General features: G+C 41.7%; 1 protein-coding gene across 2 annotated transcripts in view; it reads left to right on the forward strand.

Moving 5' to 3' along the window:
- The window catches only part of pik3c2a (phosphatidylinositol-4-phosphate 3-kinase, catalytic subunit type 2 alpha), a 49,234-nt gene that overhangs the window by 24,351 nt on the left and 11,783 nt on the right, over positions 1-13,100 (forward strand). For both annotated transcript variants that reach the window (XM_028584647.1, XM_028584648.1), the window contains exons 5-16: positions 2,163-2,283; positions 3,337-3,448; positions 3,708-3,787; positions 4,233-4,296; positions 4,998-5,144; positions 5,238-5,271; positions 5,669-5,909; positions 8,767-8,889; positions 9,020-9,187; positions 9,434-9,551; positions 9,812-9,951; positions 12,749-12,940. In XM_028584647.1, the coding sequence (XP_028440448.1) occupies positions 2,163-2,283; positions 3,337-3,448; positions 3,708-3,787; positions 4,233-4,296; positions 4,998-5,144; positions 5,238-5,271; positions 5,669-5,909; positions 8,767-8,889; positions 9,020-9,187; positions 9,434-9,551; positions 9,812-9,951; positions 12,749-12,940 (1,540 nt within the window). The remainder of the gene's footprint in view (positions 1-2,162; positions 2,284-3,336; positions 3,449-3,707; positions 3,788-4,232; positions 4,297-4,997; positions 5,145-5,237; positions 5,272-5,668; positions 5,910-8,766; positions 8,890-9,019; positions 9,188-9,433; positions 9,552-9,811; positions 9,952-12,748; positions 12,941-13,100) is intronic.

Consider the following 13,100-nt stretch of genomic DNA (forward strand, 5'->3'; position numbering starts at 1 on the left):
CTAAGTGTACAGTGGGTTTGTTTGTGTGTTGATGTAAGTCTAAGTTTATTGTATGTATATATCGACGTATATAATATATATAAAGCACTTTCAAAACCACAAGTGGAACCAAAGTGCTGTCTAACAAACAAATCTAAGGTAAAGAATTCTGTAGCTTTACAAGATTGGCCTAATAACTACTTGAAATATATTGTCTAAAAAGTAGATTAGGATGAAATATATGTTGTTGCTGCTCGTGTCATTCTGTTGTTGAATCCTTGGCTTTAGCTGATTTCTCGAGAGCAGGCAGAATGAAAGACAGTCAGTTCTACCAGGGCTTGGCTGAGAACTACTTGGATTCTGGGGATTCCTAACATACCGTGGCTGAGGAGGGGAAGAAATGAGAGAGGGGAAAAGGATAGAAATGCACAAAGAGAAAGGGAGAGAGAGAAATACAGAGGGGGGTGGGTAAGAGATCAGAGAAAAGGGGAACCTGGCTTTATAAAGACAAACTGAGACATTAAAGGATGAGGTTTATGAAGAAAGAAGTTGTAAAGGTGATTACAATTAAATTGAGACAGATTAAGAAAACGTGATGTATTGTAGAATTTATGACCGAGGAAAGAAATACTGGGAATTAGCTCAGGTTAATCTTTGAGGCTGTAGGTGAGAACACCATCATGTTACTCGTTTCAGACGCGAGGACAAGCACTTTACTGAGTGTAAATTAAAGTAAGAGTTTTAAGATTTAAAAGCTACAACTGCCAATCCACCAAGATGTTCTTAAGTTATTTGTCAAGGACAACATTCTGATTTGTTTGTGTAGTTTATGTAGCGTGACATGCAGGAGATTTCAGCTGCAGGGGAGAGTTCAGCAGTAAAAAGATAAGTTCTTAGCATGATGGCATCACTAAAGCCGTTACAGTATGCGCTAATCATGCATTTGCATGCATTTCAGCCTTAAACTCTTAACATTTTCTGTATACTCTAAGATTGTTCTTTTGCTTCTAATTATTGTTTTGCATTTGTGTCTCCTTTTGTCTCTGAACCTGTGTCTGACAGTTGGACTTGTTACAGATGTCGAAATCTGTGTTTGCTCTGAGTCATGTAGGAATTAGATCATTCCTCTTTTTACATCTGAAATACGTTGGTCCAGTGGATTTAACAAGTGCTGAGTGACTTTTGGCTTTATTCTGCCATCTCGCCAACCCTCCCATTGTGGATGTCTAATTGCTTTGTTACAAAATACTGCAACACATGTATAACCCGGGCGACCACCACCGCTGCCACACCGGCATACAGGTCCTTAAAGCTTAAGCTACTGGTCTAACCGTTAAGAACGCACAATTCCTCTGAAGGGCGGAGATCTGTTATTGTTGTAGCCACGGTGGTCTCTCTACCTGTGTGTCTATGTGAGCGTCTGTTAAGTAACCAGATTGTGTGTGCTTAGGTGTGTCTGTATCTGTCTCTGTATCTGTCTGCCGGTGTGTTTGTGTATTGGCAACGTTAAGGGTGTGCTAAAACCTCCTTAGAAGTAGCTTAACAGAATAATCTGCCGTGTATCGGGTGACCGAGTCTTCCCTTGGCCAGACACATCAGATATCACAGCATACACAAACAACTAGAGCTGACCCTAAATCCCCCCCATTTAATGTTGTTCCACCACACAGCGCTCTAATTCCTTTGATTTGAGAACAGGTTTGACACATGAGCCGTTCATAACGTGGCAGGATGGTTTGCGGTTAGAGAGAAATTCCGATAAAGGTAAACTTCAGAGTTCAGTTCCCACAGCAGCAAATGGATGTCAATTTTAAATCCGTATCTTTTCTACTGTAAATTGTATGATATTGTAGCATGACATGTTTGGCACTTGACCACTGATCCCTCTAATAAAATGTGTGTATTGATGTATAATCTTGTTGTTTTAAGCATTTTAACTCAATTTCATTATGTCTTCTTTTTTTTGCTCTCTTCCATCATTCCCTTTCCTTCCGTCACTTCATTCTCTCTTTTCACCAACCACCGATCCCTCCCTTCTCTCTGGCTTTTCCGTTTTGACTGCCCCTCCCTCACATCGGTCTCATGTGGTTCCCCTTTTCGCCATCAATATCCCCCATCACCCTCTGTCCCTCCATCACTGTCTTTTCCATCATCCATCTCTCCGTCCTCTCCGCCCTCCTCAGTGAGTTCTCCAGTGGAGTTGCTGATCAGTCAGACTCTCTGCTGGGTCCACGATGACTTGAACCAGGTCGACTTCTCCAGCTACCTGCTCAAAGTCTGTGGCCAGGAGGAGGTGCTGCAGAAGTGAGTGCACACAAACAGACAGGTTATGTTGCTGCTGCTGGAAAAGAAAACATGCATCTCCAAAAGGGTACCATTTTAGAAATGGGGAGAAACAAATTGTCTCTGACTGACTTGGTTTAGTTAATTATGAACAGAGTTTTGCTTTCATTTGTTTTGTTATGCCCTCAATTCTTCTCTCTCTAGCTTTTTTCTCTATCGCTCTTATCTTGGCATCCTCTCAAAATGATGTACAAAGGAGACTGACGGATGTTTCTATATCTTGCCCTGCGCCCTCCTCCTACATGGAAATTCTCTTCTCCCTCTAATCTAAGATACATGGGAATGGTTACTCCCATACCAGGATTTAAAGGCCCAGTACACCCAAGTTGCCTAATTAGCCTGCCGTGACGATAACTGCTGAAACAATTACATCATTGCTTCACCTTTAATCATAGCAAAGACAGCCCTCTCAGTATGGGGCCTAAAGCTATGTATCATCTGCCAAATCCCAAATGTAGTTCATTTAGTGAATGTCCCCAGCCACACCAGTGCTAACTTGTTAAAACCATAGCAACTGAATGCCTGCTAGCTTCTCTAGGATACTAGGTTCCTGATTGGCTGCGTTTTAAAGCCAACTTTGCACAGGATTGACTTTACGCAAAACATCTAAACTTGTGTAATTGTGGATAGACAATCTCCAAAGAATGACACTGTGGCTGAATCTGATTGGGTGATGGGTGTGCATTATTTTTCAAATAACCCCGGAGCTCTAAAAAGTGGCCTCAGCACTTCAGTCGGTAACAAAAATAACAAACCGAATAATACTAACGCAATGTAAATGGTTTGTTCCCCCAAATTATAGACTAAACAAATATTTTTTTACATTTATGGGAAGTGTCCATGGTAAAGGAGGGATAATCCACTCTGACTTATGGATAGTATAACAATCCACTCCACTAAAGGAGTTATTAGTCTCTGTGTTTTTTCCATTTTTTCCCCAGTAACTGCTTATTATTATCCTTAACGTACAGTATGGTTTTCTTAACCTTGCTTCTCTGTTGCCCTGTGCCACAGTAAACACAGCCTAGGCAGCCATGAGTACGTCCAGAACTGCAGGAAGTGGGAGAATGAGATCACATTACAACTACTCTCTCACTCCACCATGAGACGAGACTTGGCACGCAGTGTAAGTCACTCTATAAAGCTAACCTATGAGCTCTTATAAACATTATAGTAGAATTTTTCTGATCTGTGACATAATACGTTTCTCGTTGCGCCACTAAGATTCATTTTTAACTTTTGTCCCACTGCTGGAGACCTTCAAAACGTTATCCTCATTTGGTGAAACAATGATCTTAGTGGTTTATAACAATGTATCACTGAGACTCAGTGCTTAGCTGTCATCTTATCTGCTTGGTTGGTAAATCTTGACTGCTTTTGTTTAGGCGGAAGATGACAACTCTGTGGTAGATTTAGAGAAGCCCCTGGGCCAAGTGGAGAGGCCATTCAAGGAGAACGTCACCAGGTATGAGAGTCCTACACTGGTTGGGAAAATTTTAGAAAGAACATGTAGTTATGGATTTTGTTTTCTAGTTAAGAACTTATGTTATGAAGAAACATGATACTTAGTCTTCTTGTAGTTTCATCTCTAGTCTGGTCTATAAAATGGTGACCTAGTTTAAGTTAAATATGTAGTTTTAGTTTTTGATTGATGCGGAATGAATTAATAAGTAGGCTTCTGTCTTAGTTATACTATAATCTGTCTTGTACTCTATCTGTGCTGCCTCTACAGTAAATTATACATACAGTTTACTTGCCTTATGGCGGTTTTAAGTTTTGTTCAGTTAACTAAAGTAAACTTTCTACGTTCTGTCCTGATGCGATTAGCACTGACAATAAGTGAACCACAGTCAAAGTCCTTCTGTCATTTCTCATTCCACACTTATCTCTCTTTGTGTGTCTTTTTGCAGACAAGGCCTGGCTGATTATTTAGAAGGCTATCATAATCAAGTCGACATCTGCCAACAAAATGAGGTATATGTCGCCCCTGTTCAGGTCTTCAAAGAAGAAGAAAATTATTTTGATGATTTTCAGGTCTTTAGTTTGGAAAACAAACAATCTATTGTATTACCTGGTATTGTGCTGTACACTCATTGTCCGTCCCTCAGTGAGTGTTTGTATACTGTTAAGATAATGACAACATTAACTTATATGTGTGCAGCTAGTTATGTATCCACAGTATCTGTACCCTACTGAAATGTGTAGAAAGTATTGATTTTTAATAATATAATGCAAGGTTACCAAACCATGTTTTCACATCTCCCGAAGGTTTTTGTGTCAATTCAAATATTTCACATAACATAAATGTTAGAATATGCAGGGTTTCGAGAAATGGCACATCTGGTTTTCAGCCAGTGTGAGTTATTGTGGAGTAATTGAATGCAGACTGAACCATAGCTAAACTACGCTCCGCCCTCAACCCAACTTAATCCTGATAATGGCATCAACATTTATTTGTTTTGAGCCTCGTTCACACACAGTAGGCTGGTTTGAGTTTGAAATACTGTTTAAATGAGTCTGTTTGATGAATTGTTGGTGGTTGTCCTCTCACAGAGACCTCGTGATTTATTGTGTTAAACAATGAGTTTCACTGTTTAAAGACGAGCTTAAAACAAAAGTACACATCAGGGGGATATCCCTTTTACACACAACCTGCTCTGTATCTCTGTTTTCAGAGTACCCAGTATAAGACTGTGGACCGGGTGGTGCAGACTTTGAAGAACCTATGCGGTGCTCTGGATGAGGTGGAGACGCAAGCCATTACAGAGGCCATCAAAAGGCTGCGACACTCCGTCAATTTACCCAGGACACGCTCACCCAAGGTGGGCTCTTGACACATACTGCATGCTTCACATATTCATACGTAGCATTGTTTAGATGTATGTCTTTCTAAGACCAGCATTTTTGCTTTTTAGATGGGGTCCACATCGTCTGGTCAATCATCAAATGGTAAGTTATGCATGCATACACACTCACTCACTCACGCACACATGCGCGCACGCACACATGCGCGCACGCACACATGCGCGCACGCACAGTTACACTTTTGTTTGCCCATCATGGGCAGCTTATTAAGTACCTGGGGGTGGCAGCATACAATTATGTATTTCACTGTGGTGTAAAGATATATATTGCAGACAAAAATACTTATCTGTAATATATCAGATACATCTTTATTAAAGTCAGTGTCTGAAGTTGCTTTATTTTAGTTATGAAAAGCTTAGTAAAAGTTTTATTTAAAAGTAAATAGGTTTATTCCGCTGCTAGCATCTTCCAATAACTGTGTTTGCAGTCCCAAAAATTACCATGATATGACCTCAAACCGATCCCTACCTGACTCTGACAGGTCACACCAGTCCAGTGGAGGAGGGCCTGGCCTTACTGACACAGGCTGTCTATGACTTGGCCAAGCTCTACTTGCGCTCCTTCTGCCCCCCATCCCCTTCCTTCAGTTCACCTTCAGTGCCCCAAGCTGCAGACGGGGAAGGCGTAGAAGGGAAGAGCAGCAAAGCAGCTTCTGGCACCACAGACCACCTTCAGTTCACTTTGTTCGCCTTGCACGGTATCCCGGCCAACTGGGTCAGCAGGTAAACATTCAGAGGAAGAAAATACTGTGGTTTCTATACTTCCCCATAGGGTGTGCAGCCACATAGACCATGCAGTTAGATGTATTTTGCAGTCTTTTGTGAAATGAAAACTGTTAATAGTTGAAGTACTCTATCCTTTGCCGTAGGATAATCAAAGCCTTTATTCATGCGTTTGTTCTTGCATGATCACCCACGTTCAGTATTATTAGTGCCACCCACATTTCACTTAATTGCACTTTTGCAAGATCAAAGATGAAGACAGAAGGCAGTATAGAATTATAATTACCTTGTTTGTCAAGTACTTACAATTAGTGCAACAGCAGCAACTTACATTTACAAGCAACCTCTCTAGATTAAGGTTTTATGATGTATTTTTAAGCAGTTAGGACCAAGGAGAGTATTTTTGGAACATCACAGCACAATCTTGCCATTGTGCTGTCACAGCACATAGTGTTGTTTTCTTCGACTAAACAAACGGCTCCGGTGTTACTCCCCACGTCTTTCCATGCCAGTGTCCAGTTTCACCCTGACTTTATCTCCTGTGTCTGGGCCACAGAGCTGAGACAAATTTTCCGTTCCCAGCTCTGTCCCTCATCAGTGACCCGGATCAGCACATTTCTGACGAGCCGTTCCACAGTTGCATAGGTTCTGAAAGTCTAGAAACAAAGGAATACAATGAAATTGCACAGAAAGGTGAATATGGTAATATAATGTAACCGAATCAATTCAGTGCCACTTTCATTTCACTTATTGTCCTCATGAAGAATAGTCATCAGCTAGACAAACAACTTTGTTGTTTTATTGCCGAAGCACAAACATTTTATACATCATGGTGAACGCCAACCAAAACCAAGTCTGGTCAAGAGATTAAGGTTGGATTAAAAGTGAAGCAGTTAAAATAAAAAGGAACCGTAACCCTGACTGTAAGATGGAAGCAGGTTTAGTTGTCTTTAAGAACTGCTGCAGTCCCTTCTTTCCATGGTAATTTTCTAGTCAACCAGAGAGGCCTTCATAAAGAGAGGAACTGCTTAATAACAGGCCTATTTACTCCAGCGCAGCCTCTTCCTGCAGCTATTTTAAGACAGCAGCAAATATTGCTGCAGTGACAGTCATTCCAAAGATATTTTCCAAAAAATATTTAGCTCCTCACAACCCAATGCCAGAGGGGCCCAGCGAGCACAGTATTCTCCAGCCAGTATTTTGTTGCGGTGTTACTATGATGCTGCCTTATTGAGATCTGAGTGTATGGCGTTGTTGTGGCTGGTGTGTTATCCATCTGGAGACTCGGTAGATGCCACGGCATTGCCAGCATTGAGACACTGTGATTTGTGGTGGGGCTGCCAACACAGATGGCACTGAGCAGTGGATCAAGCCTGTAGTAGTGAAATTATGTAACTTGTATTTTCACTCTCCACTTGCATATGCATCTTTATTTGAAACAGAGGTTATTTTTGGATGTGTGGTTGAGTTGTGCAACTATAAATGCTGATTTTTACTACATCACATCTGGAACCTCTTGTCTTTACAGCAAAATGTGCATACAACTTTCTCTTTAATTGTAATTATTGGAGGTTTTTTTCAATTAATACAATAGTATAGAGGTAAGGTAATAAATAGCTGTTTTACAGTATAGTTTTAAATCCTCTACACAGATGGTCAACCCACACAGTGTTTTCCACTTATTTTGCCTGATTAGACCTCTTCTCAGGACAATGAGGGAGTGTAGTTCCACCTGTACTTAAACTGATATGACAATTGCAAACATTTGCTGTGAAAAAGGTTTATTAGTATATGGAGTTGGCTCTATTAGTACATGGCTCTACCCATTTTGGAGCAGTGGTGGAGAAGCACACTTTTGACATGAAGGTTGCTGGTTCAACACCTGGACTAGCAGGATAAATATAGGTACAGAAATTGACAAAATAGTGCTTACCCTTGCCCCTTAGTATCAATACTGAGGTGCCCTTGAGCGAAGCCCTAAGGCTTAACCTGCAGTGACCATAATAACAGACTGGAGTGGCACTGGGCAGCTTCAGGTGTAAATATGTGTGACTGTAAAGGAAAGTTTTTTTATAGTCTTAAATCCGCTGCACAGGCATGTTCCACCCACACAGGTGTTCTCATTAATGTTGCCTGATTAACCCTCTTCTCAGGTCTGTGTGGGCAGGTGCAGAGTAGCTTCCCTGGATAAATAAATGATGAAGGAGGTTCTAGAAAAATCATCCTGAGAATCACTGCGGTCTAATGAGAATTACTGAAAGCACGTGTGTGTGTGTGTGGGTGTGGGTGTGGGTGGGTGTGGGTGTTCAGGACCTAATAATACCAGGACTGCATAGGCAGTCAGTGTTATGGGTGGTCTGATTTAGACCAATAGGTTGCTGGTTCAAGTCCTAAACTGATGGAAAGTCTGGTTGGGGTACATGCACAAGATGCTGTCCCCTTCCTTACTTACCTGAGTGTCTCTTGAGCAAGGCACTCCCTCCTCCCCCCTCTCCAGTTGCTTCCAAGTGAAAGCATTTTACTGTAAATCTGTGACACTGGGCACTGCTGAAAACAGGCAAGCATGCTCGTAGTGTTTTGGATTAAGACCAAACTAAATGGGAATTTTACAAACCTACATGCACTAATATGGCACTCCTGCAGAGTGTTGTCCTGTCTTGTACAGTAGCAACCAATGAGCATTCACGTAACAAGCATAGGTCAAATTGTTTCTTCAAAAAATTGTAAGGGTTTTTGTCAAATCTACTGGCTGTTTAAATATCTGACAGAGCCTCTGATCAGTCACAGCCACATACAGTATGTGCACCTAAAGACCTGTAGGCACAGTAGCAATACTTATTGTGTTGTTTTGTTGCAGTTATGAGAAGTACTTCCTGATGTGTTCCCTCACCCACAATGGCAAGAACCTGTTTAAACCGGTCCAGTCCAAGAGAGTGGGCACATACAAAAGCTTCTTCTACCACATCAAATGGGACGAACTGTGAGTTGCCTTGGCTCCTCTCCTCTCCTCTTTGACTTTTCCCTAACAACAACAACAAGAACAACAACAAGAACAACATGCTGTTTGCACTATCTTTCCATGCTGCTAACACTGTCCTTGTCTCTCCAAGGATCAACTTCCCCATAGCAGTAGCTGTTCTCCCATTGGAGTCCATACTGAGCCTGACTCTGTTCGGGGTGCTGAATGAGAATGCCAGCAGCTCCCCCGACTCCAACAAACAGAGGAAAGCTCCAGAGCTGCTAGGCAAAGTCTCTATGCCGCTCTTTGACTTCAGACGGTGAGGAGAGAGGAACAGCCGGTGGTGGCTGGTCATGTTTTTGCATGCCATTTGAGTAGATGCCCCACTTGTTATACAATATGAAATCACTCAGTTATGAAAGATGTACTGAAAATAGGCACTGCCTGTGCACATGGTCAGTCAGCAGGAATTAAGTACTTGTTTTATTAGCTGTTTATTAGATTGCTTAACCCTGATTGTTTAGTTGTTGTAGTTTATTGTGTGTATGTGACTGTGTTTTTGCAGGGTGCTTGCCAAGGGCAGCAGGTTGTTGTGTCTGTGGACTTCTGCCCAGGGAGCTGCTGCTGCTGCCGGCTCTACAGGCAACCGCAAAAGGGTGTCTGCAGAGAGAATAGTACTACAGGTTGGTGGTGGTGCTAGTAGCATCTGTAGTAGGAGCATAAGTAGTGGTAGGGGATTTAGTTGCAAGGAGCAAGCCTGGAATTTTATAATTTTACAGACCAAAGACCATTTGGGCTTTGTTTCTGTCAAAAAAAAATTGTCCCCCAGTTACTTCCTTACAAAAAAAAGAAACCGGGTGCATCTGTGAAATGGGTATTCTTAAATTACAGTTACTGTAAAGGAATAAACTGATCCCAAATCTGGTATTTGTGATACCGTCAGGTCGACTTCCCCAACTCAGCGTTGGACGTTTTATACGTGGGACCCAAGGAAGAGCCCAGACTGGAGCATACACTGGAGGAGCTGGATCCTGATCTGCGACGCAAACTGGAGAAAATCTGCAGCCGAGCTTCTAATTTTGGGTAAGAGAATCTGCCTCATGTTTACAGAACTACTGTATAACGAGAAATTACAATCTAATAGTAAATATAAACATTTCTAACAATAAATGTGTCAGCCTTTTCTGCTTTTTCCCTTCACTTCAGTTGGTTTACAGGACGGATTATAAATAAAAGCACTGACATAATTTAAAGCTTGGGTAGGCACTTCATTTTTTGCATCATTTGGGCAAAACAAATTATAATAATTTGTTAGCATATTGTAATTCAAGTGGTAGCCAGACGCTCAGGGCTGCAGCTAATTCAAGGCTAAACTATTAGATAAGAGAGACTTTATTGTCATACATCTACATACAGTTCATATAGAAACGAAATTGTGTAAAAATGTAGTCCAGTTTATTGTCCAGGGAGCGGACAATGCTGTCAGGACAGCTAGGCTGCTTGGGTTAGCCTTTAGCCTAGCACGAACACAGGCTCATTTGTCGTGTTTACCTTTTCTCTCACACAGCCTCCGTGTTCTGATGAGGTGTGAGAGGAAAACGGTAACGCGGCAGAACAGCCAGTAGATTAGCCTAATGCTAACCCTAGCTCACAGCTGCAGCTATTTCAAGTTCATGTGTTCCAGTTCACCTCCTGGGCACTACCAAGGTGCCCTTGAGCAAGGCACCGAACCCCCAACTGCTCGAGGCGCCCACCATGGGCAGTCGCAGCCCCCTCACGGGGACATCTCTCCATTTGTATACATGTATAGGTCCTGAGCATGTGTGTATTTTAAGGCCTGTGTGTAATGTGTGTTACTAACAGAGTGAAAAGAGAAAATTGTAATTTCCCTTGTGGGATTAATAAAGTATGTTTAAAAAAGAAAAAGTAGCTAACTAGATCCTTGAATCACAGTATGATCTCAAAGGGCTTTACAAAGAAAGTGGCACGTTGTTGTCATAGAATTGCGGCATGTCATCGGGATGACATCAATGATTAGTAGTCGTAAATGTTACTGTATGAAGCCGCTGTATACATGTGCTTGCCTCATGGGAGGGGCTGGACAGAGAGGTGACTGTGAGAGAGCTGCAGGAGGAGGTCTCACTCTACTTCCTCTGGCGTTTCTTTAAATTCTACCTCCCCAGCTTCAATGCCACTAGAGAGGTGGTCTAATGTTGCTCAGCTTGATGTGCAAAACAGACCTGCTTCTTGTACAAACACAAAAAGGCTCGAAGCAAGTGATGGATAGTGTAGTAACTTCTCAAATTTGGATTAAAATGAGCATGAGTCAAAAACAACAAAATATGATATTGAATTTTTGCAACTTGCCACTATGTGGATAACTGAGTCTAAGGCCGTGTTCAGGACAACGTCACTAAGTTTGAGTGTCAGAGTGTTTGTCATTGAATCAAAACCACACTTTTGAACACTTTTAATGTTGAGTGTACTGTATGTGCTTCCAAATTATAATTGGGCTTTTTGTAGACTTAAAGTACTCAGTGTTATGAGTTCTAATAAACATGCACAAACACTATTTCTGGTTAGATTGATCCCCTTCAGCAGAGCGCTTTTTGTCCGTCTCTCAGCCCACCCAAAATTCGTCGGACTTACTAGATTTGAGAAGAGATTTTAAAAGATGCCACTGACTTGCCAGCCACAGCTCCCCATAAACGCCTGTATGTTGTCTGCTCCAGTGTGTCTGTTCTCTTCCAGCTGATCCAGGCCCAGCTAAATGCTCTCTTATGCCTGCTGCCAGCCAAATCTCTTCCACTCTGCCAACACCCATAAGACTCAACCGGCACTTTAGCACAGAGCGCTCTCTCACTGGGCTCTCACCGCCTGCTTTCTGTACTGCCCATTCATCTCTCTAGCCTCTGTGGGCACAAGACTTGTGGAACCGTCGGAATCAGTCATGTGTGTGATATTCCATCAATCGCTGAACAAGAAATGCACGTTTTTATTTCTACAGGGAGATCAGAGAACAACACTGGCAACTTCAGAGAGGCAAATGCTAGCTAACAGAGATATTTAACCTCAATTCCTTTGCTTAAAGCACTGCTTTAAAAAGTGACATTGTGGTGCCACAGACCTACTTTGGATTTCACAGCACTTATGGACAGGACACTAGCCAAGAAATTTCACACTTCTTCAATGGTGTTAAATAAATTTTGTTCCCTTGTGTGGTTTGTTAAGTGTCATCACTCTTAAATCTGAAGATATGATTGCATTCTCGCACCTTTATTTGCACAAGAAAGATTACTCACTGAACAGTGAACATGTCAGCTCTTTTATTTTTTCAATGAGTTTCACATTTCCAAACACTCAAGTCATCCTGAATAACTAGTCTAACACTTATGGCCACTGAGGATTTCATCTGAAGATGGTGGAAGTTTATATTTCTTGCCTAAATGCACATTGAGTTGCACTTTTAAACAAGTGTACAGAATATCTCTTACACTTCGCAGATTTTCTCAGATGTTCTGAGTTCTTGTGTGATTCTATTGAAGGGCTCTTTCTCGGCTGTCTGTTTTGAACATTATTGTTGATCCTGTCAAGTCAACTTGTCATTTGGAGTCGTCTACTAGGACTACAGGTCGTTGCATATCTGGATAAATAAAGGTTAAATAAAATAAAAAGTTTAATATTTTCTGTAAGTTTATTTACACAGTGTTGAAACCTAGAGGTTTTTAAACACTGAAAGACAACATGACAAATTTGATTTAGATAAATCTCATAAAATGATACATAACTGAAATTGCATTTGTGAGTGCAATTTATTTACTTTTTTTTGTAAATACCATACCATCCATCTTCTCTTTCCGTCTTTTTGCTCTGTCTCCAGGCTGAAGCGGGCAGACCACCAGATCCTATGGGACCATCGGCTCCACTGTCGGAAGGACCACCCCAGCAGCCTCCCCAAGGTGCTGGCCAGTGCGCCCAGCTGGGACTGGGCCAGCATGGCTCACATCCACTCCCTTCTGCATCACTGGCCCCCTCTGCCCCCCGTCACTGCGCTAGAGCTACTCGACTCAAAGTATGTTCTGTGTTCAACACTCAAACACACATTTGGTCTATGGCACCGCAAGTCCTTCAGAAATTTAAAATGATATGAATATTTAAAAAACTTTATTCAAAGTATATATTCTACCAGGTTAGATGTTTTAATAATAGTCTTCCATTACTGTATAAAATAC

This window comes from Perca flavescens, chromosome 8 (genome assembly GCF_004354835.1).
Source record: "Perca flavescens isolate YP-PL-M2 chromosome 8, PFLA_1.0, whole genome shotgun sequence".
NCBI lineage: Eukaryota > Metazoa > Chordata > Actinopteri > Perciformes > Percidae > Perca > Perca flavescens.